At 51.7% G+C, this 453-nt stretch overlaps 1 protein-coding gene across 1 annotated transcript in view; it reads right to left on the bottom strand.

The window, feature by feature from the left end:
• Window positions 1-453, bottom strand: part of ptchd1 (patched domain containing 1) — a gene marked incomplete in the record, with an annotated part of 11266 nt that overhangs the window by 2120 nt on the left and 8693 nt on the right. The window contains 1 exon segment of the mRNA XM_035660033.1: window positions 1-239. Within this exon segment, the coding sequence (XP_035515926.1) occupies window positions 1-239 (239 nt within the window).

Raw genomic sequence — 453 nt, 5'->3', positions numbered from 1 at the left:
CATGTAAACATAGCTGATGGTGACAGCCAAGGCGGCAGTGCGGCAGAAGAGCCGGACGGCCTCCATGTTGGTCAGCGGCGAGGCGGCCAGGCCCAGGGTCATCAGGTGGAGCATGGTGGAGCCGGAGAAACGCAGCATGACGTCCTCGAAGACGCTCGCCACACGCTCCTTCACATGCTGGTCCTCCCGGGTTCGCCGCCATGATGACAGCATCTCGAAGGAACCGAAGAGCCCGTGACCTGAGGGGAAACAGAAATAGGAATGTAAGTTGAATGAAGGGGAATTGTGCTATATTGCCCATTTACCCAGACAGAATAACTCAAGGATGAGTTGCACCAAATTTTTATCAACAACCGATCATGTAATGTAAAAAGAGGTTGCTCGAATTGATGAACCTACAGAGAAGTCTGCAGTTTCCTGAAGCACTGTAGAGCATTTTAGCTTCTTTCAGCT

The sequence above is a fragment of the Morone saxatilis genome, unplaced genomic scaffold (genome assembly GCF_004916995.1).
Source record: "Morone saxatilis isolate NCDOM2014 unplaced genomic scaffold, NCSU_SB_2.0 Contig0, whole genome shotgun sequence".
In the NCBI taxonomy this organism is placed as follows: Eukaryota; Metazoa; Chordata; class Actinopteri; family Moronidae; genus Morone; species Morone saxatilis.
This window is presented reverse-complemented; position numbering and strand designations above follow the sequence as displayed.